This window comes from Lontra canadensis, unplaced genomic scaffold (genome assembly GCF_010015895.1).
Source record: "Lontra canadensis isolate GAN:19392208 unplaced genomic scaffold, GSC_riverotter_1.0 scaffold5, whole genome shotgun sequence".
Lineage (NCBI taxonomy): Eukaryota > Metazoa > Chordata > Mammalia > Carnivora > Mustelidae > Lontra > Lontra canadensis.
In genome coordinates, this window is record NW_022630999.1 from 38,934,579 (window position 1) to 38,959,677 (window position 25,099).

Here is a 25,099-nt window from a genome sequence, read left to right on the forward strand (position 1 = left end):
CTGTAATAGGCTCCCAGCTCAGAGGGGTGTCTGCTTCTCCCTCTTCCCCGGCACCCCCTCCCCCAGCTCATTCTCACTCTCTCTCACACTTTCTTTAAAAAGAAAGAAAGAAAGAATGAATCAATCAATCAATCAACAGACAAGGTGAGACAAACCAAAAGCTGGTTAAGAAGATCAATAAAACTGGTAAGATTCTAGTTAGGCTAAGAGAAAGGACATAAATTACTACTATCAGAAATCAAAGCGGACAGTACCACACATCTTGTGGACATTTAAAAAACAGGTAAGGAACACTACAAACAACTCCATACTCACAAATCTGATAACCTAGATGAAACGGACCAATTCCTTGAAAGACAAAATATGCCCAAATTGACATAAGAAATAGACAATCTGAATAGGTTTATATCTACTTAAAAACAGAACCCATAATTAATTTTGTTCCAAAAATAAAAAGCATCAGGACCAGATGGGTTCACTGGTGAATTCTACTAAACATTTAAGTAAGAAATAATATAAATTCTCTATAATCTGTTTCAGAGGATAGAAAAAGAGGTCACACTTTCTAGTTCAATCTATAAGACCATCATTAACCCTAATACTAAAATATTACAAGAAAACTACAGAAGAATATCTCTCATGAACACAGATGCAAAAATTCTTTTATTTCATTTTATTTATTTGACACAGAGACAGAGAGTACAAGCAGGGGAAGAGGCAGGCAGAGGGAGAAGCAGACTCCCTGCCGAGCAAGGAGCCTGATGTGGGACTCGATCCCAGGACCCCAGGATCATCACCTGAGCTGAAGGCAGACATTTAACTGACTGAGCCACCCATGCATGCCAGATGCAAAAATTCTTCACAAAACATTGGCAAATCAAATCCAACAACGCATAAGAAGAATTATACACCACGACCAAGTCAGATTTATCCCAGATATGCATTGCTGGTATAACACTCAAAAGTGAATGTTACCAACACATCAACAGGATAAAAAAGGAAAATCACATGATCATAGCAATAGGTGCAGAAAAAGCACTGGGCAAAATCAAACACCTTCCATGATAAAAACTCTCAACAAATTAGGAATAGAGGGGAACTTCCTCGACCTGATTAAAAAAAAAAAAAAAGTCTACAAAAAACATACAGCTAAAATCAGGCTTAATGGAAGAACTCAAAGCTTTTCCACTAAGGACAAGAAAAAGGCAGGGATGTCAAACTCTCACCATTCCCTTTCTACATCATAGTGGACATACTAACCAATGCAATAACAAGAAAAGGAAATACATACAGATGGGAAGAAAGAAAACTGTCTTTGTACACAGATAACATCATCATCTATGTAGAGTATCAAAAGGAACAGACAAAAAAACTCCTGGAACTAGTAAGCAATTACAGAAAGGTTACAGGATATAAGGTTAAAATACAAAAGTTAACCACATTCCCATATACTGACAATGAGCAAGTGTAATTTAAAATTTACAATAAAATACAATTTATTAACCACATTCCCATATACCAACAATGAACAGTGTAATTTAAAATTTACAACAAAATACAATTTATTAGCATCCCCCAAATGAAATACTTATAATTTAGGTATACATCTAACAAAATAATGTATAAAATCTACATGAGGAAAACTACAAGTCTCTGATGAATAAAATCAAAGAAGAAATAAATAAAGAGATGTTCCATGTTCACAGGCAGAAAAACTCAACACTGTCAGGATGTCCGTTCTTCCCAACTTGCTCTGCAGATTCAATGTAATCCCAATCAAAATCCCAGCAAGTTATATTACAGATATCAACAAACTGATTCTAAAGTTTATATGAAGAAGGTGAAAGATGCAGAAGAGCCACCATAACATTTAAGGAGAACAAAGTTGGAGGGCTGATGCCACCCAACTTCAAAACTTACTATATAAAGCTACAGTAATCAAAAACAATGTGGTAGTAGCAAAAACCCAAATAGTTCGATGAAACAGAATAGAGACTGGAGAAATACACCCATATAGTCACCTATCTGTGACAAAAGAGCAAAAGCAATACAATGAAGCAAATAGAGTATTTTCAGCAAATGTTGCTGGAAAAACTTGAATATCCATAAAATGAATCTAGACAATGACCTAACACCTTACCCAAATTAACTCAAAATAGAGCATAGACCAAAATACTATACACAAATCTATAAAACTCCTAGAAGATAACATAAGAGAAAATCTAGATGAACTTCAGTATGGCAATGACTTTTCAGACACATCAAAGGCATAATCCATGAAAGTAGTAATTGATAAACTAGACTTCATTAAAAATAAAAATTCCGGCTCTGCAAAGGATAATATCAAGAGAATGAGAAGACAAGACACAGAATGGGAGAAAGTATTTACAAAAGACACATCTGATAAAGAAATGTTACAAAAAACTTTTAAAACTCAACAAGAAAACAAACCAAAGACCGTACCAGATACTTCACTAAGATACAGATAGCAAATAAGCATATGAAAAGATATTCCATATATGTCATCAGGGAAATGCAACTTAAAACAATAATGAGATATTAACTATACACCTATTAGAATGACCAAATATTGGAACATTGAAAATATCAAATGCTGGTGAGGATGTGGAGCAACAGGAACTCTCACTCATTGCTGCTGGGAATGCAAAATGACAAGACACTTTGGAAAACAGTTTGGCAATTTACAAAACCACACATACTCTTACCATACAATCCAGCAATCATACTCTTTGGTTAGTTACCCAAAAGATATGCACACAAATGCACACAGATGTTCACAGAAGCTTTAGCCTTAATTGCTAAAACTCAGAAGCAATCAAAATGACCTTCAGTAGTAGGTGACTGAATAAACAATGTTATTCAGAAAATGAAATTATTCACCTATAAAAAGAAATGATCTACCAAAACATAAAAAGACCCTATGACCCAGCAATTGCACTGCTGGGTATTTACCCTAAAGATACAAACGTAGTGATCCGAAGGGGCACGTGCACCTGAATGTTTATAGCAGCAATGTCTACAATAGCCAAACTATGGAAAGAACCTAGATGTCCATCAACAGATGAATGGATAAAGAAGATGTGGTATATATACACAATGGAATACTATGCAGCCATCAAAAGAAATGAAATCTTGCCATTTGCGACGACATGGATGGAACTAGAGGGTATCATGCTTAGCGAAATAAGTCAATTGGAGAAAGACAACTATCATATGATCTCCCTGATATAAGGGAGAGGAGATGCAACATGGGGGGTTAAGGGGGTAGGAGAAGAGTAAATGAAACAAGATGGGATTGGGAGGGAGACAAACCATAAGTGACTCTTAATCTCACAAAACAAACTGAGGGTTGATGGGGGGAGGGGGGTTGGGGGGGTGGGGTTATGGACATTGGGGAGGGTATGTGCTATGGTGAGCGCTGTGAAGTGTGTAAACCTGGCGATTCACAGACCTGTACCCCTGGGGATAAAAAGATATGTTTATAAAAAATAAAATAAAAAAATAAATAATTAATTAATTAATTTTAAAAAAAAAAGACCCAGAAGACCCTTATACGCATATTTTTTAAAAGATTTTATTTATTTATTTAACAGACAGAGATCACAAGCAGGCAGAGAGGCAGGCAGAGAGAGAGGAAGGGAGGCAGGCTCCCTGCTGAGCAGAGAGCCTGATGCGGGGCTCGATCCCAGGACCCTGAGATTATGACCTGAGCTGAAGGCAAGAGGCTTTAACCCACTAAGCCACCCAGGCGCCCCCTTATACGCATATTATTAAGTGAAAGAATCCAACTAGAAAAGGCTTCACAGCAGGATTCCAACTTATATGACATTCAGGAAAAGGCGACACTATGGAGATAGTAAAAAGAGCAGTGGTTATGAGATTAGCGGGGGGCAGGATGAATAGGGAGGGCACAAGGGATTTTTTAGGACAGTGAAAATGTATGATACCATAATGATGGATACACATTATTATATATTTGTCAAAACCCAGAGAATGGATAACACGAAAAGTGAATGCCAACGTAAACTATGGACTATTGACATGTAATATGTCAATCCATGCTCATCAATTGTAACAAGTGTTCCACTCTGATGAAGGTAGATATACATGTATGAAATAAGGGGTAAATGGAAAATCACAGTATCTTCCCCTCAATTTTGCTGCAAACATATATATATATATACATATATATATATATATATATTCCCCCCACCCCAGGACGGGTTATTAGCAAGATGGCAGAGGAGTAGGAGACCTACTAAATTCCATCTGGTCCCAGGAATTCATCTAGATAGTTATCAAACCACCTACAGACTCAATAGGATATCAAAGAAAGAACAGCAGCAACCCTACAAACAGAAAAGCGACCACCTTCTGGAAGGTAGGATGTGCAGAGAAGTGAATCTGAGGTGATATATGGGAAGACAGACTGCAGGGGGTGGGGAGAGAAAGCCTCTGTCAGCAGTGGTAGAGCAGCAGATATAAAATCGGAACTTTTAGAAGTCTGCTCCAGTGAGGGGCATTGCTTTGTGGCTTTATGGGGGGGTGGAACCCTTGCTGGGACAGTGTGGTCTCAGGACCCTCAGGGTCACAAAAAGACTAAGGGTGCCTGAGTGCAGCAAAGCTACCAGGTATCTGAGTGGGGAAGCCAGCTACAAAGAATGAGCCCAGGAGTGAGCTCTCAGGGCAGGGTTGCCAAAAACTGTGATCTGCAGCACAGGTGGGCCACTGCTCTTCAAGTGGGAGTGGGAGACTTCCTCTCCTCGGATAAGGAGCTCGCTTGAGAAATCTACTGGGTCTGGAGACTCCAAACAGGGTTAAATGCCAGACACAGAAACACTCAGTGACAGGCCAGGTGAGCACAGAGTGCGACTGGAGACCAGGGAGACAGGAGTGATTGACTGCTTTTCTCTGAGGGTGCCCTGAGGGGCGGGGCCCCAAGCTCTTGGCTTCTCCAGGGCCAGAGACTGGGAGACCACAATTTTCATTCTCCTCCCCTAAAGATGTAAGGAAAGCCTTCAGGGAAACCCAGGCAGATTACTTAGTGTGGCCCCTGGCAAGTGTGGTGCAATTCCGCCTGGGGCAAAGACATTTGAGAATCACTCCAACAGGCCCCTTCCCCAGAAGATCAGCAAGAACATAAGGCCAAGACCAACTTTACTGATCAATGAGAAGGGCAAAACTCCAGTGCTAGAGGATATAGCACATAGAATTCATGGTTTTTTCCCATGATTCTTTAGTCTTTCAAAGTAAATTTAAAAAAAAAATTTTTTTCCTATTTGGTATTTTTTTAAGAAATTTTCTTCTTTTTTTTTTTAAGATTTTATTTATTTATTTGACAGAGAGAAAGACAACGAGAGAGGGAACACAAGCAGGAGGAGTGGGAGAGGGAGAAGCACGCTTCCCACTAAGCAGGGAGCCCGATACGGGGCTCAATCCCAGGACCCTGGGATCATAACCTGAGCTGAAGGCAGACACTTAACAACTGAGACACCCAGGCACCCCTCTTCTTTCCTTTTTCAACCAACTTCTTATCTAATCAACTCTTTTTTAAAATTTTTTAATTTTCATTTTTACAGTGATATTTTGCCCCTTCATTGTATATAACCTTATTTTTTATATACACATAAATTTTTCTTTCTTTAAAATTTTGGGATGCAGTTTCTTCTAATAGACCAAAATGTACCCTAAATCTAGTGTATGGCTTTGTTCTATTCATCCACCTGATCACATTCTCTTTTTTTCCTTTTTTCTTTTTGTCAATCAACTTATCAATTCCTTTTTTAAAATCCTTTTTAATTTCATCTTTGCAGTCCTATACCATCCCTTTGTTGTAATTACACTTATATATGTTTTTCTTTCTTTAGAATTTTGGGAGGCAGTTTCTTCTAACAGACCAAAATACACCCAAAATCTAGTCTGTGCTTCTGTTCTATTCACCAGCATGATCAAATTCTTTTTTTTTTTTTTTCCTTTCTTTCTTCCGCCCCCTGTTTCAGGTCTCTTCTGATTTGTTTAGTGTACATTTTTCTGGGGTCATTGATACCCTTTTAGCATTTTGTTCTCTCATTCATCTATTCCTCTCTGGAAAAATAACAAAATGGAAAAACTCACTTCAAAAAAAAAAACAGAAAAGAATAAGAGGCAGTACTGATGGCCAGGAACCTAATCAACATGGACATTAGTAAGATGTCAGACCTAGAGTTCAAAATGACGATTATAAAGACACTAGCTGGGTTTGGAAAAAACATAGAGGATACTAGAGAATCCCTTTCTGGAGAAACAAAGCTAATCAAGTTGAAATAAAAAAGGCTATTAATGAGGTATAATGAAAAATGAAGGCTCCGACTTTTTAAGATAAATGAGGCAGAAGAGAGAATTAGTGATATAGAAGATTAAATGATGGAGAATAAAGTAGCTGAGAAAAAAAGAGATAAACAGCTACTGGATTACGAGGGGAGAATTCAAGAGTGTTATCATTAGGAGAAACAACATTAGAATAATTGGGATCCCAGAAGACAGGGGGGCGGGCAGAAGGTATATTGGAGCAAACTATAGCAGAGAACTTCCCTAATCTGGGGAAGGAAATAGGCATCAAAATCCAGGAGGAACAAAGAACCCCCCTCAAAATCAATAAAAATAGGTCAACACCCTCACATCTAATAGTAAAATGTACAAATCTCAGAGACAAAGAGAAAATCCTGAAAACAGCTTGGGACAAAAGGTCTGTAAGCTACAATGGTAGAAACATTAGACTGGCAGCAGACCTTGCCACAGAAACCTGGCAGGCCAGAAAGGACTGGCATAATATACTCAGGGCTAAATGAGAAAAATATTCAGCAAAGAATACTATATCCAGCTAGGCTATCACTGAAAATAGAAGGAGAGATAAAAAGCTTCCAGGACAAAAACTAAAAGAATTTGCAATCACTAAACCAGCCCTACAAGAAATATTGTTAGGGGTCCTCTAAGCAAAGAGAAAGCCTGAAAGTAACATAGACCACAAAGTAATAGAGACAATATACAGTAACAGTCACCTTACAGGCAATATAATGGCACATCCTTTGGCACATGTACCACATGGCATAGGAATACAATTCATATCTTTCAATAGCTACCCTGAATGTAAATGGGCTAAATCCCCCAATCAAAAGACACAGGGTATCATATTGGATAAAAAAACAAGACCCATTGATATGCTGTCTCCAAGAGATTCATTTTAGACCCAAAGACACCTCCAGTTTTAAAGTAAGGGGACAGAAAACCATTTACCATGCTAATGGACATCAAAAGAAAGCGGGAGTGGCAATTCTTATATCAGACAAATTAGATTTTAAGCCAAAGACTACTAGAGATGAGGAAGGATACTATATCATACTTAAAGGGTCTATCCAACAAGATCTAACAATTGTAAATATTTATGCCCCTAACATGGGAGCAGCCAATTATATAAACCAATTAATAACAAAATCAAAGCAACACAATGACAATAATACAATAATAGTAGGGGCCTTTAACACCTCCCTCACTGAAATGGACAGATCATCTAAGCAAAAGATCAACAAGGAAATAAGGGCTTCAAATTACACACTGGACCAGATGGACTTCACAGATCTATTCGGAACATACTCGAAAACAACAGAATACCCATTCCTCTCTAGTGCACATGGAACATTCTCCAGAACAGATCACATCCTGGTTCACAAATCAGGTCTCAACTGGTACCAAAAGATTGGGATCATTCCCTGCATATTTTCAGACCACAATACTTTGAAACTCAAACTCAATCACAAAAGGAAAGTTGGAAAGAACTCAAATACATGGAAGCTAAAGAGCATCCTACTAAAGACTGAATGGGTCAACCAGGAAATTAAAGAAGAATTTTAAAAATTCATGGAAACAAATGAAAATGAAAACACAACTGTTTGGGGGCACCTGGGTGGCTCAGTCATTAAGCTTCTGCCTTCAGCTCAGGTCATAATCCCAGGGTCCTTGGATTGGGCCCCGCATTGGGCTCCCTGCTCAGTGGGAAGCCTGCTACTCCATCTCCCATTCCCCCTGCTTGTGTTCCTTCTCTTGCTGTGTTTCTATCAAATAAGCAAAATCTTTAAAGAAAGAAAGAGAAAACACAACTGTTCCAAAATCTTTGGGATGCAGCAAAGGTTGTCCTAAGAGGGAAGTATAGAGCAATACAAGCCTTTCTCAAGAAACAAGAAAGGTTTCAAATATACAACCCAACCCTACACCTAAAGGAGCTGATGAAAGAAGAGCAAATAAAGCTTAAACACAGAAGGAGAAGAAAAATAATAAAGATCAGAGCAGATATCAATGTAACATAAACTAAAAGAACAGCAGAAGAGATCAACAAAACCAGGAGCTGGTTCTTTGAAAGACTTATTCAGTAAGACTGATAAACCCCTGGCCAGACTTATCAAAAAGAAAAGAGAAAGGACCCAAATAAATAAAATCAATGAAAGAGGAGACATCACAACTAACACCAAAGAAATACAGACAATTATAAGAATATACTATGAGAGGGGCGCCTGGGTGGCTCAGTGGGTTAAAGCCTCTGCCTTCAGCTCAGGTCATAATCCCAGGGTTCTGGAACGAGCCCCGCATCGGGCTCTCTGTTCAGTATGTTTTATGAGAGTTTTATAATTTAAAAAATTTTAATGAGCAAAGGATATGAATCAACTTTTCCCCAAAGAAAATATACAAATGGCAAAGAAGCACACAAAAAGATGATCAACACCATTAGTCATTAGAGAAATGTAAATCAAAACCACAATGAGATACCATTTCATACCCAGCAGAATGCCTATAATTTAAAAAAAAAAAAAAAAAAAGTAAAATAAGTACTGGCAAGGATAAGAAGGAACTGGAACCCTCATACAATGGTGGTAGAAATGTAAAACAGGTAGCTATTTTAGAAAACAGTCTGGGGGCACCTGGGTGGCTCAGTGGGTTAAAGCCTCTGCCTTTGGCTCAGGTCATGATCTCAGGGTCCTGGGATGGAGCCCCGCATCAGGCTCTCTGCTCAGCAGGGAAGCCTGCTTCCTCCTCTCTCTCTGCTTGTCTCTCTGCCTACTTGTGATCTGTCAAATAAATTAATTAATTAAAAAAAAAAAAAGAAAAAGAAAACAGTCTGGAAGTTTCTCAAATAATTAAATACTGAGTTGCCATATGGCCCAGGAATTCTACTGCTAGGTATACACTCAAGAGAAATGAAAACATGTCCACACAAAAACTTGCACATAAATGTTCACAGCAACTTTAGGTGTAATAGCCAGAGTAGAAACAATCTAAATGTCCATCAAATGATGAATAAACAAAACACAGCACAGCAGTATAATACAATATTACTTAGCAATAAAGGAATGAAGTCCTGATGATGCCAATGTGAAAACACTAAGCAGAAGCCAGTCACAAAAAATACATGTTCTATGATTTCATTTACATGGAATGTCCAGAATAGGCAAATCTACATAGAGAGAAAATTAATACAGAGTTGCTGAGGGCTGAGTGGGATGAAGGCTTTAGGTGACTGGTAAGCATACAGGGTTTCTTTTGAGGGTGATGAAAATGTTCTAGAATTAGACTGTGGCAACAGCTGCACAATACTTAGTATACTAAAAACCACTGTATACTTTAAATAATGAAGGTATTGTATGATGAATGAATTGTATGGTAGCTGAGTTATATCTCAATAGTTACCATAAAAATGGGAAAAATAAAGACTTTTTCAGACAAATAAAAACAGAATTAATTGGCAACTGATCTACATTATAAAAGTGATAAAGGAAGCTTTCCAAGAGAAACTGGGATCTACACAAAGAAATAAACAGCCCTTGAGATGGGAAAAATAAAGTACTGAATTCTTTAGTTTGGTTTTTTTTTTAAAGATTTTATTTATTTGTTTGATGGACAAAGATCTCAAGTAGGCAGAAAGGCAGGCGGGGGGGAGGGGGGGGCAGGGGAAGCAGGAGCCCCTGCTGAGCAAAGAGCCCAATGTGGGACTTGATCCCAAGACCCTGAGATCATGACCTGAGCTGAAGGCAGAGGCCTAACCCACTGAGCCACCCAGGAGCCCCCTGAATTCTTTAGTTTTTATTTCCATTGCTCTAAAAGATAACTATCTAAACCAAAATAGTATTAATGTATTATGTACTATAACAAGTGCAAAACTAAAATGTATGGTAAATATAACACAAAGCAGAGTAGACAAAAATTGGGGAGTATACCATTACACAGTCTACACTACACATGAAACAACAGAATATTATTTGAACGTGACTGTGATTAATTAAATGTGTGTACTAGAGACTCTAGGGCAACCACTAAACACATTTTAAAAGATATGATAGAAATAAAATGAAATCAAAATAATATTCAACAAATACAAAAGAGGACAGAAAAAGAAAAAAGACAAAACAGTTGGAACAAATCAACAGCATTCAAAACTGTACATTTTAATTCAGTAACACCAATAATTACATTAAATGTCATTGTAAAAGACAAAAGACAAAAGTTGTCAAAATATATAAAAAAGATAAAAAGGGTCGTCAGACCAGAAAAAAAAGCATGACACAACTAAATAAAAAAGTAAAACCCAATTTGATTGTAAAGATTCAGAATAACCAGACAACTATCAATAGTCCACCTATGATGACATAAATTTACCAACTGATAAAGATAATTGCATCTCAAAAAATAACTATTATCAACAATTTTCAAAACTGAAAATAACTTGAGTACATTCGACAGATCTAATCTAGTGACAGCTACCTCTAGACATAATGCAATGATTTCACAACAAAGAACTGTCTGTGGTTAATCTACCTTAAGTCACTGAAATTCAAACTAATAGTGAAATAAAGCCTTGCTTATCTTCAATAAACTTTTGTAAAAAAGAAAGTAAATATAGCAAATAAAACAAAAAAAGAAAGCAATAAACTTTTGAAAAAAAGAAAGCAAAACCTACAACAAAAAATTTTTGTGCTCTTCTAACTTAAACTAATAAATATATATCTGATCTTTGTTTCCTGGCACAGAGCTCCTAAATCCCTCAGAATTTCCTAAGTGAAAAGAACAATAAAGGTATCTTTTCTTATTTGTAACAAACCCTTTCAACCATACCTAAGAGTTATGTTAATACACTTACTTTTGGAAAGCCCCTAAATATGAGGAAACCAATTGTGGGTTTAGAGGGTAGGAACTTCCATTCCTGTCCTCCAACCTGGAGGGAACAGACAGAGGGGCTGGCTGGACTTTGAATCAATCACCAATGGCCAATGATTTAATCACTCATGCCTATATAACAAAGCTTCCATAAAAATCTGTAAACTACAGGGTTTGGAGAGCTTCTAGTTTGGTGGAGATACTGGAAAGGCTGGCGGAGATACTGGGATACTCCTCCCACATTTAGAGAGGGCAGGGAACCTCTGCAGCCTTTCTGCCATATCTTGCCCTATACATCTCTTCCATCTGCTTGTTCCTGAGTTATATCCTTTATAATAAACCAGTTATCTAGTAATTAAATGGTTCCCCTGAGTTTTATGAGCCATTCTAACCAATTAATCACACCCAAAGAGAGGGTAATGTAAACCTCTGAATAGCCAGTCAGTCAGATGCACAGGTCATGACCTGGACTTGCAGTTGCTGTAAAAAAGTGAATCCTGTGGGATCTGATACTATCTCTGGGCAGACAATGTCAGAATTGGTAAACTGAGATACTCAAAAGTGTCTGACTAAAAACTGGAGTACTGCTTGGTGTGGGGGAAAAACTCCCAAAACATGTGATGACCAGACTGAAGTGTTAAGAGTAGAGACTTTTTCCCTTACAATTTAACAAACATTAAAAGGAAAACCACAGGTCCACACAGCATCACTTGGACCAGGCCAAGTCACCAAACCGGGGCTTAATACCTAACTTAGCTACAGTTTCAAATTTCCCCAGAAATTTAAGTCTTAACCTGTCAACCAGGAATTTTCTGATTAAGCACCAATGAGATAATCACATAAACTCTCCATCCAAAGTAAGATGAGGTAATCCACCTAATAAAACCCCTATTCTTCCCAGCAAAGAAAGATGGTCTTGCCTAAAATAATTCTTTTTTTTTTTTGTTAATAATTTTCTCACCCCACCCCCCTTTTTATAAAAACCTTTCATTTTGGACAATTCCTCAGGAGCACCTCTCTATTTACTAGATGAAATGTTGCCCAATTCATGAATCATTTAATAAAAGCCAATTAAATCTTCAAATTTACTCAGTTGAATGTTGTTTTTCTAACATGACAAAACTAGTACCATTATAGTAGGTACTATTATTTGAGCCACTAAGTATTATATCTGCATTTTATTAATAAGAAAACAGAGGTAGGCTGAAAGCATTAACTTGCCTTAAGTCTACACAGTAAGGGCTAAAGGAAGGATTAAAATCCAAGTGTGCCTAACTCTGAAGTTCACATTCTAATTTCAAACCTCTGCCAATAATAAGTCAACTGTATGAGTTGTAGGTAATGGTGAATCCTAAGATTAATGGAATCCAAAATAAATAGGAAGCACATACATCCTTACTCAGAGATCTCTCTTCTTAATGAAGAAATCATTGTCAATTCTATGCTGCACTTTTCAAAGCATTCTCAACACAAAAATAAAAACATACGTGCAATTTTTCTTTTGGCCAAACACTTTGTTCTATTCGACTGTTTTGTCTTCATTTTCTGCAATCCATTCTCCTCCTTTGGTTCCTGTTGCAAAACAAGAAATTCCATCAGGGTGGCTACTATTAAAATTAGTACTCTTTCTACCTCTTCTATAACTAAGAGATCACTGAGCCTCTTGCAGAATCAGTGGCTATTGTAAATGTTCACAGAAAACAGCTGAAAAGATCCTTTATGGTACAATTAAAAAATGTAGATCTGGAACAATTAAAAAATCATAAAAATTAAAATGAATAATATATTGACATTATTATTTGTCACATGGACACTCGTGTAAAAATTGGCCAACTGCATAATGCCAGTAAGCATGGACTCAAGTTCAGAGAAAGCTTGATTTAGGACTTAAAAAAATGAATAACTATGGGGGCGCCTGGATGGCTCAGTCAGTTAAGCATCTGACTCTTGGTTTCAGCTCAGGTTGTGATCTCAGGATGGTGAGATCGACCCCCGTGTCAGGCTCTGCACTCAGCACAGAGTCTGCTTAAGATGGTCTCTCCCTCTCTCTCTGCCCCTGCCCCCCAGCACTCTTACTCTCTCTCTCAAATAAATAAAAAATCTTTTTTAAAAACGAGTATGTTTAAAGTCAGTGTGTATTTGGGACGCCTGGGTGGCTCAGTTGGTTGAGCGGCTGCCTTTGGCTCAGGTCATGATCCCGGCGTCCAGGGATCGAGTCCCGCATCGGGCTCCTTGCTCAGCGGGGAGCCTGCTTCTCCCTCTGCCTCTGCCTGCCTCTCTGTCTGCCTGTGTTCGCTCACTCTCTCTCCCTCTGTCTCTGACAAATAAATAAATAAAATCTTTAAAAAAAAAAAAAATAAATAAAGTCAGTGTGTATTCATCTATTTTTAAATCAGTACTTAAAAAGCAACAGAACTAGGGAAAACTATGCAACATAATTATCAGAGAATGGGCTAATTTTCTTTATCTATAAAGAGCTCTTACAAATCAGTAAAAAGACCAATATTTAACCTCCTCCTACAAGCAAAGGCCATGATAAGATACCCCATAGGGAAAAATACACAAAGGGTTAATAAGTATATGTAAAGACGCTTGATATAAATCAAAACAGTTATATACTTTTAAAACCTGTATTAATAGCAAAAATAAAATGTTTTATAAAACACTTTATGTGGGGAAACAAATACTCTTATACCACTGACAGGATAAAATGGATCCAATATGTTTAGAGGGCAAATCGGCAATAACCTCTGCAATCATTAATGTACATAATCTTTGCTCAGCAATACACTTCTAGGAGTTAAATCTACAGATACACTCATAAGCACAAAGATGTGTGCACAATAATGCTCAAAGTAGAATATTTTGTTGTTGTAAAACCTGAATCAATGCTACAGAAAACACGATCTATAGATGAGTGGAAATTAGCACACTGCCTCTTACTACTCTAACAAAATAAAGACAGAGGGGTGCCTGGTAGCTCAGTCAGTTAAGTGTCTTTGGCACAGGTCATGATCCCAGAGCCCTGGAATCCAGGACTGCATCAGGCTCCCTGCTCTGTGGGGAGCCTGCTTCTTTTTCTCCCTTTGCCACTCTCCCTGCTTGTACTCTCTTTTTCTCTCTCATATAAATAAAATCTTTAAAAAAATAAAATAAAATAAACATAGAAACTGAGAATAAGCATTCAGAAACTTATACAGCGATTTGACATTGCCACAACATCCAAGCACACGATAAGTAGACTTCCATGGTGAAAACTGCAGACTAGTCACTTGCAGAAGGACCAGCCATTACAAGTTGAAAATATTATAAACTGAAGATGTATTGAATACTCCTAATGTACCAAACATCACAGTTTAGCCTAACCTACCTTAAACAAGCTCAGAACACTTACAATGTTCAGAGAAAGCTTGATTTATATAGTTGGGCAAAATCATCTAACACAAGTCCTTTTTTTATAACAAAGTGTTGACTATCCCACATAATTTACTGAATACTGTACTGAAAGTGAAAAACAATGTGTTTATGGGTAAAGAATGGTTGTAAATGGACCAGCTGTTTACCCTCATGCTTGTGTGGCTGACTGAAAGCTGTGGCTCACTGCCACTGCCCAGTATCACAAAAGAGTATCATATCATGTACTGCTATCCCAGAAAAAGATCAAAATTCAAAATTCAAAGTTCAGTTTCTACTGAACGTGTATCACTTCACACCATCATAAACTCAAAAACTCAGAGTCAAGCTATCAAAACTCAGGGATTGTCTGTATATAAAACTATCAGGAAATCAGCAGAAGATTGCAAAGTTATCTGCTTGGAAATACTTGCTTGGAAATGAGGCAAAGAAGGTAGGTCAAGTACCATATTTCAATAACAACATAGCCTGACACATTCAGGAAACAGACCATGATATGGAAGAACAATTAGTAAAACAAAGCCAACAACATTCTTTTCACTGTAGCTTCATAAATGCACAGATATTGGCAACACAGCAATTATTTTAAGAAATGCGTGATTAACTGGATGATACAAAAAATTTTTGTGTCACTGTCAACAAATGTTAACTAAATTTTTAACTGTACAAAAACATAAAGGATTAAACTTTTAACTATCACATAGCCAGAAGTAACTATGGGAAAAACATCCTAGATTTAAGAAGCTTGTGCCACAGTTACTCAGTACACAGTTTCTATTACTGAAAAAAATGTCAGCCAAATTAAATACTGTGCATATTAGAAATTGTAAGTTACATAAGGCTAAGGCAAATGCATTCAATTCAAGAATATTTTTTGATACATAATCACTTTATTATGTGTATGTAAATGTATCATAAATAACTGTTATTACTTGCCATAACAGGATTTATTAAAGGGGAAAGGTCTGTGGAGAATTCCAAATTATAAAATGAATGCTTAGTGTTTCTAGAACTTTTTAGGACAAAGTAATAAAGTAGAAAGCAAGATTTATTTTTCTGATATGTTCAGTATTTTCAGTGAACTTAATACTTCCATGCAAGGAAAGAATGTTTATGACAAGTTAAGATCAAAGGACAGAAATTAAAGTTAAATTATTAGAAGGACAGAGAGTCTACAGATTGTGATGTTCTACAATTTTACAATAAACATCAGTGAAATGGGTGGTAAACTTGGTATTTTACATCCACAAAACATTATCATCCAAAACCTGATAAATTTAATAGAACTTTCCAAATTTTATATTACACCAAAAAATCAAATTCATGGATCCAAATTCCATTTCTTTCCTCAAAGGGTAATTAAAATGTAATTATGGAAGCATCCCAAGTGGCCATTAATAGATGAATGGATAAAAAGATATGGTATGGGGCACCTGGGTGGCTCAGTCATTAAGCGTCTGCCTTCAGCTCAGGTCATGATCCCAGGGTTCTGGGATCAAGCCCCACACTGGACTCCCTGCTTGGCAGGAAACCTGCTTCTCCCTGTCGCACTCCCCCTGCTTCTGTTTCCTCTCTTGCTGTGTCTCTTTCTGTCACATAAATAAATAAAATCTTTAAAAAATAAAATAAAATAAAAACATGGTATATATAAACAATGGAATATCACTCAGCCATAAAAATGAATGAAATCTTGCCATTTGCAACAACACAGAAAGATCTAGAAAGTAAAACACTAAGTGAAGTCAGTCAGTTGGAAAAAGACAAATACCATTCAGTTTCACTCATACATGGAATTTAAGAAACAAAACAAAGAAAAAAGAGACAAATCAAAACAGACTCTTAACTACAGAAAGCAAACTAATGGTTACCAGAGGGGGTGGATGAAGGGATGGGTGAAAGGTAAAGGAAATTAAAAGTACACTATCATGATGAGCACTGAGTAACATATCAAATTTCTGAATCACTGTATTGTATACCTGAAACTAATATAATACTATATGTTAACTATACTGAATTTAAAAATAATAATAATAAGGTAACTGAAATTTAACTAACTTTTCAGAAAAAAATTGCTGGAACAGAGATCAAAGATGATTTTTGAAATATAGCATTTTCAAGCTAGTTTTGAATAGAAATACTACAATCTTACTGAAACTGCTTTAAAATTCTTCTTCCGGGGCGCCTGGGTGGCTCAGTGGGTTAAAGTCTCTGCCTTCAGCTCAGGTCATGATCCCAGGGTCCTGGGATGGAGCCCCACATCAGGCTCTCTGCTCAGCGGGTAGCCTGCTTTCTCCTCTCTCTCTGCCTGCCTCTCTGCCTACTTGTGATCTCTCTGTCAAATAAATTAATTAAATCTCTAAATAAAAAATAAAATAAAATTCTTCTTCCCATTCCTTAATGTAAAACTGATTTCTTCAAACTGAATTTTATCTTTTTAAAAATATAGGCTTTAGGTAAAAAATATCCCCTGTGACACTGGCATCATCATCAACCCAAACTAGAACAGTAAGTTGTTAAGCAAGAAGAAAGCTCATTTGTCAAAATAAGAACTTTAAATATTGATATACACAGTGTTCATTGAAAGGATATGTATGGATGCTTAATACACAGTTCACTACTTCACACATAAGTTTGTTTAGTTACAATTATGGAAAGAAAAATTTATCAGTAAAATAGACATTCTCTATATCAAATTGCTTATAAGCACAATTTCAAGCAACATGCACCATTTTTTTCCCTGTTTTCCTATGTTGCATTTGTTCTGATTATATTTATTGAAATGAAACCTTAACGTTTGTTGTATATAACAATAAAAGATACAGGCCTATATTTTGTCTTTTTAAATTTCATTTTCTATTAATCCCTTTTTACTGTATTTTAAAATAGTCTATGACAGACTGGATATTTTTTTAAAGATTTCATTTATTTACTGAGAGAGAGAAAGAGAGAGCAAGTGAGTAGGAGAGGGAAAGGAAGACAGAGAATCTCAAGCAGACTCCCCACTGAGTGCAGAGTGCAACACGGGGCTCAGTCTCACCACTCTGAGATCATGACCTTAGCTGAAACCAAGAATTGGACACCCAACCAAATGAGCCTCCCAGGCACCCCAAACAGACTGGAAATTTTAGGAAGCAGCTAGTATTACATCACAGATTGTGTTAAGTGCATGGAATTATGATCATGAATAACAACACAGTAAAATATATTATGGTCCATTCAGAATACCATGTTTTCATCTAAAAGAATGACTTTTGGGGCACCTGGGTGGCCCAGTTAATTAAGCAGCTGACTCCTTTTTTCTTAAGATTTTATTTTATTTTATTTGACAGACAGAGCATGAGCAAGACAGGAGAAGGAGAAGGAACAGCAGAGGTAGAGGGAGAAGCAAAGGCTGACTCTTGACATCAGCTCAGGTCCTGATCTCAGGGTCATTGAGATCAAGCCCAGCAAAAGGTTCTATGCTGATCATGGAGCCTGCTTAAGACTCTCTCCCTCTCTCCCTCTCCCTCTGCCCCTCCCCACCCTCACATGCATTCTTGCTCTCCAAAAAAAAAGCGGGGGGGGGGGGGCGCCTGGGTGGCTCAGTGGGTTAAAGCCTCTGCCTTCAGCTCAGGTCATGATCCCAGGGTCCTGGGATCGAGCCCCACATCACCTGCTTCCCCTCCTCTCTCCCTGCCTGCCCCTCTGCCTACTTGTGATCTCTGCCTGTCAAAAAAATAAAAAAATTTTTTAAAAACTTTCGTTTATAAATACTCATATAAAAATATTTCCAAGATAAGTGATTAAAATAAGATGCAAAATAGTAAGGCTAAGGCATTTCCATATTTTCTATACAATCCCCCCAAAATCAGATAAATAAAACAAAATTGCATGTAACCTGCATTTTCTGCATAACTCCAAATTTCAAATTACTTGCAAGCAAGAAATAAATAAAACATCAATTTTGAATAGGCAAAATCATACCAAGAAAGTGAAAGTCTGACCCTAATATGAATAAGGTATATCCACTAAACTTATATCAATCCCAAGGAAACATCACTCATAGAGGAGAACAACAGAAGTAGGCAAACAGAGAAGAGACAAGCTATGGCCACTGGGTGATAAAGGAAAAGAAAAACTGGGTAAATTAACAGTTCTATATAATAAAGAGAATCAAAAACACCAACCATACCTTGCCTCAAAATTCAATAAAGGTACTGAAGAAAGTAAAAAAAAAAAAAAAAATATATATATATATATATATTCAACAAAACAAAAAATGAAACATGGAAAGGAATAAAAATGATCTGAGAGAAAGTAGCTGTAACAGAATACAGGCAGGGCGCCTGGGTGGCTCAGTGGGCGCTGCCTTCGGCTCGGGTCATGATCTCAGGGTCCTGGGATCGAGTCCCGCGTCAGGCTCTCTGCTCAGCGGGGAACCTGCTTCCCTCTCTCTCTCTCTCTGCCTGCCTCTCCATCTACATGTGATCTCTGTCTGTCAAATAAATAAATAAAATCTTTAAAAAAAAAAAAAAAACAGAATACAGGCAAAGATCATCTAATAAATGTATAACTGGGAACTCCGATGAAAAAAACAGAACAATGAATAAACTAACATTAAAACTATAATCAAAGGGGAACCTAGGTGGCTCAGTTGGTTAAGCTTAAGCATCCAACTCTTGATTTTGGCTCAGGACATGATCTCAAGACCATTATATAGAGCCCCACTTTATATGGGGCTCTAGACTCAGCATGTAGTATGCTTGTCCCATTCTCTCCCTTTCTGCCCCTCCCCTTGCTCAGGCTCACACTCCCACTCTCTCTCTAAAATAAATAAATAAATAAAATCTTTAATTTAAAAAAAAAAACTATAACCAAAGAGAAATTTACCCAAAACAACCCTGAATTTATTTACTGAAAGTACCCACCATTTACCTGGGTAAAGGGACCCTGAACAACTATTTTTCAGACCTACACTATTAAACCTATTGCACCTTAAAGATAAAGAAATTCTTAAAGCATTCAGACTAACAAAAAGGCCTAATCACAGAAAAAGGAAAGTAAGCTGGACTTTTCAAATGCAACATACTAAAGCAAAAACAAAGAAACAACAACCACAAAAGCAGCATTTTTAAAGAAACTTGAGTGGGGGAGAATTGTAAGCAAGAATTTTGGATCCCATAAGGAGTCTTTCAGGTATCAAAACAAAAGAAATACAACAGAAAAACAGAATTTCAGGAAATACTGCTTACAAGGTCTTCCTGATGATTCTAATACATAATAAGCGCCATTAAACTAAAAATTAGAGAAATTATTATTAGAGAAACTTTGGCAAAGAACTGAGAGTAAATATTTAGTATTTCTAATTTTAGACCTAAGACTAAAACAAAAGTAGAGATGACAATATAAGAAAAACATAATTATGTATTTTAATAATGTAAAAAGTATCCAACTAATAAATGAGAAGAGATAAAACTGGAAAGTAGAGTAAGTTCACTAAATACTGTATGGGCTATAAATGAAAGTCAAAGAACACCATTTACAAGTGGCAAAACAGATTACGAAATGCTGTAAGAAAAAGAGGAAGAAATTATAAAAGGCACTAATATAAAGTCAATGTCTAGAACAACAACAAATACTTTATAAGTACCAAAAGATATACCAGAACAAAGAGCCAAAAAAGTGAAAAATATAAAAATATACAGTGAATATAAGATCATCTAACAAGGTTATTATATAAAAGACTCAACTATAATATAGTGATCCAGAATGGCTGAAAATGAAAGATCTAAAAGATAATGGTAATTGCTTCAATCTAAATCTCTCCACAAATGCTCCAGGAAAAACCACCAGACTAAAAGGTGAGAAAAAACCGCCACCTCTGACCAATGTCTTCAGCATGAGAAAAGGCAGACCATAAACTTCATATAACCAGCAAGCAATAAACAACAAATTCCAACAGAATTCCCACTGCTGCTGCAAGTCTTTGTGTACAGAAAACAGAGTAAGGAGACACTTACGAGCCTCCATGAAAAATAATGGAGACTCCATGAAAAAGATATTTAAAAAAGTTAAAGCACAGACAAAATCACCCCAATGATTAGAAAGGCCAACACTAAGGCTAAACACTAAGCACAAGTCCAAGATGTGGTACTTCACATAATTAGCTACAATAAAGTACTTAAAAGTGAGAGCAGCCAAAAGTGACAACCACAGAGATGCTGTGTTATTAGAACAGAGGGAGATAAACAAAAGCGGTTTCCTTCAGGTTCCTAGAAGGAAAGGAAGGAACAAAGAAACAAAAATGAAGGCTCCTACAGGAAAAAAACAAAACAAAACCCAGACCTGTCAATCTATCCTCCCCACCCTAACAGCCCACTAACATGAACAGTATCATGCATAAAAGAAATTATACTTCACTAAAGAGGCAAAAGGAGAACTTTTAAACTAGGACATATACCCAGTAAATGATAGAAATAAAAAAAGAAATTCCAAACTAAGCAACTATAAACAAAAAGGCAAATAAAAACATTTCAGCTTATGAACACTATCCCACCCCCCAAAACCACCATGGAAAAGAAAACCAGTGCAACATTCCAATAGTTACAAAGACGCATCCAGAGATTAGGAAAAACTCAGAATCAGAAACTAAAAACTTAAGCATAAATGGACAAAAAAAAAGAAAAAGTGAAATCGAAGTTGGTAAAACTCAAGAAAGAAACTGAAGACAGACAAAACTATCTCAAAAAAGAAAAAGGAATTATCTCAAAAAAGAAAAAGGAATTACTATGTCTCCAAAGGAAAACAGATTCAAGTAATAATTTAATGATGGTCATTGGAGAAATATAAGATAGTAAATGAAAGAATGAAAAATATAATTTATAGGATATTTTGTACAGAGAAAAGAACAAAATGTAAATAGGCATACTACATTTCACATACAAAGAAGCAGAATTGAGAAAACATGTGCTGGCTTAATTTTCCTTTAAAGCAACATCAACAAGAATAAACAAGAAATAAATCTAATTACCAACAGGGATGAGGGATGTGGAACAGGCAGTATAGGATAGAGAAGCAATATAATTTAAGTATACCTTTCTCTCCAGATTTGACTTTCTTGACTTTTTCAATAGATCAAACATTCTACATATGCAAAAATTAAATCAAGGATGGGGAGAAAACTAAAAACCAATGCAAAAAAAATCTGAAAGACAGTAAATTTTTTTGAAAGATAGTAAATATTAAAGTACTTCAATAACCATGTTAAATATTAATGGTTCTACCACCACACTGGTTTAAGGGAAAAAAAGATGCAAGCTTGTATAAAAATAGAAAGACCAAGTATGCTGTACATGAAACCCAATCAAAATATAAAGACATATATTAAAACATCAACATATGATGCTAGGAAAACTGGATATCCACATGCAAATGAAGAAAGCTGGACCCATCTTACATGATATACAAAAGCTAACAAAAAGTGGATAGAAGACCGAAACATAAAAGCTACAATTTTAAAACTCCCAGAAGAAAACATAGGGGGGAAAGCCTTATGACACTGGATTGGAAATGATTTTTTGGATATGACACCAAAAGCACAAGCAATGAAAGAAAAAAATAGATAAAGTGGACAATTACAAAATTTAAAACTACTGGGCATCAAGGACACTATTAGTAGTAAAAAAACAACCTGCAGAATGCGAGAAAATATGTGCAAATCATCTATCTGATAAGGGGTTAACACCCACAATATATAAAAAAATCCTACAACTAGGTGCCTGGGTGACTCTGTTGGTTAAGCATCTGCCTTTGGCTCAGGTCTTGGGATCAAGGCCAGTGTCAGGCTCCCTGCTCAGCACAGAGTCTGCTTGTCCCTCTGCCTCTACCAGCTCCTCCGCCTCTACCAGCTACTCACGCTTATGCGTATGTGCACTCTCTCTCAAATAAATAAATAAAATCTTAAAAAAATAAAAATAAAAATGAAAGAAATCCTACAACTAACCAACAATGTGAATGTATCTCATGCCACTATGCACCTAGAAATGGTTAAAATGGTGAATTTTATGTTATGTATATAACACCATACAACATGCATGCACATATACACATATGACTATCTCCATACCACATATAAATATTAGCTCAAAATGATCAAAGACCTAATGTAAAGAGCAAAAACTACAAAACACTTAAAGATCAATCATCATGATTTGCATTTGACGAGAGTCTTTGGTATGACATCAAGTACCAAAAAAAAAAAAAAAACAAGAGAAATAAACTGGACTTCATTAAACTTTAAAACTTTTAAGCATCAAAGAATATCATAAACAGAATGAAAAAGACAACAAAGAATGGAAGAAAATATCTGCAAATCATATATATGGTAAGGATATAATAAGCACAACAGAAAAAGAACACTTAACATCCAACAACAAAGAGACCTGCAATTAATAAATGGGCAAAGAACTTATGACACTTCTCCAAAGGTGATATATAAATGTTGAACACAAACATAAAAAGAAGATTCAGATCATTGGACATTGGGAAAATGCAAATCAAAACCATGATGAAATACCACTATACACTCAATAGGGTGGCTATAATAACTTTTTTTAAAGATTTTGAGTAATCTTTGTACCCAACTTGGGGCTCAAACTCACAACCCCAAGATCAAGAGTTGCATGCTGCACCAAATGAGACAGCCAGACATCCCTACAACAACCTGGTGATGGGTCTTAAGGCGGGCATGATATAGGTAAATAATGGGTGTTATAGGTAAACAATGAATCTGGGAACACTACATCAAAAACTAATGACGTACTGTATGGTGACTAACATAACATGAGAAAAAGAAAAAGATATTTAGAAGAAAAAAACAACATGGGGCACCTGGGTGAGGCATCTGTCTTAAGCTCGGTCATGACCCCAGGGCCCTGGGATCAAACGCCACGTATGGGATCTCTGCTCAGCGGGAAGGCTAATTCTCCCTCTCCCTCTGCCTGCCACTCCCCCTGCTTGTGTGGGCGCTCGCTCTGTCAAATAAATACATAAAATCTTTAAAAAAAAAAAAAACCAAACCCACAGAAAATAACAACTGTTGCCAAGGATGTGGAGAAACTGGAATCCTAGTATATCATGGTGGGTATGTAAAATGGTATAGCAGCTGTTTAAAAAAAAAAAAGGGGGGAATGAATAACTGATACACGCAGCAGCCTTGATGAACCTTGGAAACATATGTTAAGTGAAAAAAGTCAGTCACAAAAGACCAAACATAGTATGATTCCATTTATATGACATGCCCAGAATGGGCAAACCCATAGAGACAGAAGTAGATCAGTGGTTTGTCTAGGGCTGGAGGTTAGCAGGGAAATGGAGAGTGACTGCTAATAGGAACGGGTTTCTTTTTCAGTTATTGGAAAATGCTATAAAATTGATAGTGGTGATAGTTGTACAACTATGAATATACTAAAAACCATTGAATTATACTTTAGTGGATTATGTAATATGTGAATCATATCTCAATAAAGTTGTTGTATCAAAACAAAAAAACGGTGACTCCAGAGTCAGGATGGATACTAGAGGTTTGAGGATAGCAGAGGAGAAATTAAATAGTCTCTGGGAGGGTAGAAGAATAAACTGACTATGGAGACATGATGATTGCTGAGCAGTACTGAGGGGCCACTCGAGCTGTGCGGTCTTAAATATACTGTGAGCCCGTCAGCACTATTGTGCTGCTTGTAAGGACACGTAATAAGTAGTCTACCTACTTATTGGATTTAACCAAAATAGAGTTTTGCCAGGGAGTACAATAGAAATTAGAAATGAGTTGAGAGAATATTCAAGGGAATGGTTAATACGATAACCGTGAAATCTAAGTTAGGTAAAAAGTGAGGCCATGACAGGGTAATGGACAATGAAAAGGTGATAGTCTAGAATTAGAACATCCCAGTGGGGCTGAAGGATTACTGGAGTCAGGATATTAGAGGGAGTGACTTGGAGGAGATGGGTGGTGGTGATCAGAGATCAGAGAACGGGACTTCTGAAAATGAGATCTTGGAAGTGGCACAGTTATTACTGGCAGGCTCAACCAGAACCAGGGTTGAGGAATCAGGGTTCTTGAATTGGAACCGGAGAACACAGAAAATGAATTGGCTCTATCTTACTTCTCCCAAGGATCGCACATAACTGGTACCATTCGAGATGCAAAGGACATAGGCTAATTCATTACATACAATGGATGTCTTGGGCATTAGGCCTACTTTTCTCTCAGAACCCCACTTGAGAAAGGCTGAGATGGTATGATCCACGGGAGCTGATAGCCAAAAGGTCAAGGAACTGAGAGGCCAGCGTATTGGACAGTCATACCCTAGGTTGAACCTACGAAAACTGCAACTTCATAGGCTTCAGACTGATATGTAGATATTAAAGTCACCAGGAATGATGGCAGGAGTGGTGAAGAGATAAGATAGTAAGTGCTATGTTAAAGTTTTCAATGAATGGCCAGGAA

At 36.8% G+C, this 25,099-nt stretch overlaps 1 protein-coding gene across 7 annotated transcripts in view; it reads right to left on the reverse strand.

Moving 5' to 3' along the window:
- Positions 1–25,099, reverse strand: part of UIMC1 (ubiquitin interaction motif containing 1) — a 127,874-nt gene that overhangs the window by 69,257 nt on the left and 33,518 nt on the right. For 6 of the 7 annotated variants that reach the window (XR_004382004.1, XR_004382003.1, XM_032851896.1 and 3 more), the window contains exon 3: positions 12,687–12,771. The exons of the other annotated variant lie outside the window; for it this stretch is intronic. Coding sequence is in view for 4 of the 6 variants with exons in the window: in XM_032851896.1 (XP_032707787.1) it covers positions 12,687–12,771 (85 nt within the window). In the remaining 2 variants the exon portion in view is untranslated. The remainder of the gene's footprint in view (positions 1–12,686; positions 12,772–25,099) is intronic. 7 annotated transcript variants of the gene reach the window in all.